Here is a 1920-nt window from a genome sequence, read left to right as displayed (position 1 = left end):
AGGACCTTCTTTGCTTATAATTAGTTTTCCAGTCTAGTCTTTGATCCCTTTCTTAGAAAAAAGCAAAAGAAGATGATAAAAGAAATCATGTGAAGAAAAGAATGAGACATGACCAAAAGGTTCAAGGAACCATCCAGCCTAACCTTTCTCACAAACACTTGTACACGCACACACAACTACTCCAAAATAAAATCCACATCTTCAATTTCTCTTCATCTCAATCATCTTCTTCTCAAAGAAAACAAATCCCACCATTAATTTCCTCTCAAAACTCTAAATTGAATGTCAAATTTCAACTTAGGAAAAAAGCTTTTACCATCTAAAAAAGCATGGAAGAGCTTCACCAACAAGTTACAATCAAGATTACACAAGCTCAAGCTTTCAAAAGCTATCAAAAGTTCTAAAAACCTTTGCATTAGAGCTTACAACTACATTTTCCCAATTATTACTCGAAAATTCTACTCCTTGATCAATCGTTCTTCACCACCGCGTACTCGTCGAAATTTTTACCATAATTACTACCAATACCAACAATGTCACAAGGGTACTTCACCTATATACGTGGACCAGCTCTTCCCCGAACCTATGCAGAAATCGGAAAAAACTCAGAGTCCTAAAATATCCACGCCTCAAGCTAAAGAATTTGTTGCTTCAAGTAGCGATGTTAATGTTAATAGAAGAAGATTGGATCAAGAAGAACAAGAGATTATTTTGAGGGCTATTGAAGAAAACACTTCTTTGAAAAAAGGTAAGGTCGTCATTGAGAGTGGTACTAATTATAGAACATGTGATAATATTGATGAATGGAGAACTCCTTCAATGCCACATATAAATGGAGTGGATAGAAGAGCTGAAGAATTTATCTCTAAGTTTCGTGAAGATATGGAGCTTGAAAGGCAACAATCCATTCTTGATTTTCAAGAAATGTTGGCTAGAGGTGCTTAATTAGAAAGAAAAAAAAAACAGATGTTAAATTTTTATTGTTGCAGAAGAAATGAGTTTTTCAAAAAATTAAGTACAAGTTTTGTTTTTCTGATCAATTCCTTATTTCCCAATTTTTGAAGGGGAAGAAAAGGAGTTGATGTGATAATTCTTTGATTTGGTGTGAGAGAGTATTTAAACTGGATAAGAAACTTACGTTGTGTGTGGCTGTTTCTTAAATAATTTTTAATTTCAAGAATTGTATTCAGCAAATATTGATTATTTTTCTTGGGTGTATGAATAAATAAATATGATATATAAAGTGATACTGGTTTTCTATCTAACAGAAACATATTGTAGTAGTTCTCTTTCATAGATTCAAACGTGTTACAGTTGCAAGATCAAAGCTTTTATAGCATTTGCTTCTGGTCAGGATCTATACACATGGTAATTGTACACGTATCTCATGCATTGAAATAACGCAAATTACTTTTCTTCTCTCTATTTCTATTCTCTCTTTTAGCTTCTTTCTCAGATAATTCCCTGAACAAGCAATCATCTTCTTCGAGCTACAAGCTCATAGATTAACTAATTCCACTCGAGATTACTTCTGTGCATCAATTAGTAATATCTTCTGTAAAAATTGTGTGTATGAAAGAAATCCAATAAATGTGTGCTATCTTCAATTGCTTAAGCTTATAGACTAAAAAAAATGTGATTTATAGACGAACAACTACTTAAATAGAAGAAATCCAAAACGCTTTTCGCTAATCCCATTTAGGACATTTTTACTGTCAATTATACAGAAGTAATTCATTTTCTCCAAGTAAATCAGAAAAATTACACCTCCTAAGTTTCTAGGTTATTGAGAGTTGATTCGAATAATTTTCATCAACCTGACTAAGAATTATTAGAAACTTTTTTTAAATTAAAAATTAAGATATTTATAAAAAAACATTAGAATTTAAAATTTTCTCAAATAAAATATAGAAAAATAAA

The 1920-nt window shown here is 31.4% G+C and overlaps 1 protein-coding gene across 1 annotated transcript; it reads left to right on the top strand.

Moving 5' to 3' along the window:
• LOC132610782 (uncharacterized) lies at window positions 1-1296 on the top strand. The gene has a single exon (XM_060325161.1). The coding sequence runs from the start codon at window positions 283-285 to the stop codon at window positions 943-945; it is 663 nt and encodes a 220-aa protein (XP_060181144.1). The 5' UTR covers window positions 1-282; the 3' UTR covers window positions 946-1296.
• Window positions 1297-1920: the final 624 nt, after the last annotated feature.

The sequence above is a fragment of the Lycium barbarum genome, chromosome 9 (genome assembly GCF_019175385.1).
Source record: "Lycium barbarum isolate Lr01 chromosome 9, ASM1917538v2, whole genome shotgun sequence".
Taxonomy (NCBI): Eukaryota; Viridiplantae; Streptophyta; class Magnoliopsida; order Solanales; family Solanaceae; genus Lycium; species Lycium barbarum.
The sequence above is the reverse complement of the archived record's forward strand: the minus strand, read 5'-3'. Positions and strand labels throughout refer to the sequence as shown.

What these genes read in the sequence shown, in the direction of transcription:
- LOC132610782 (XM_060325161.1), top strand. Translation starts at nt 283, where the DNA reads ATGTCAAATTTCAACTTAGGAAAAAAGCTTTTACCATCTAAAAAAGCA.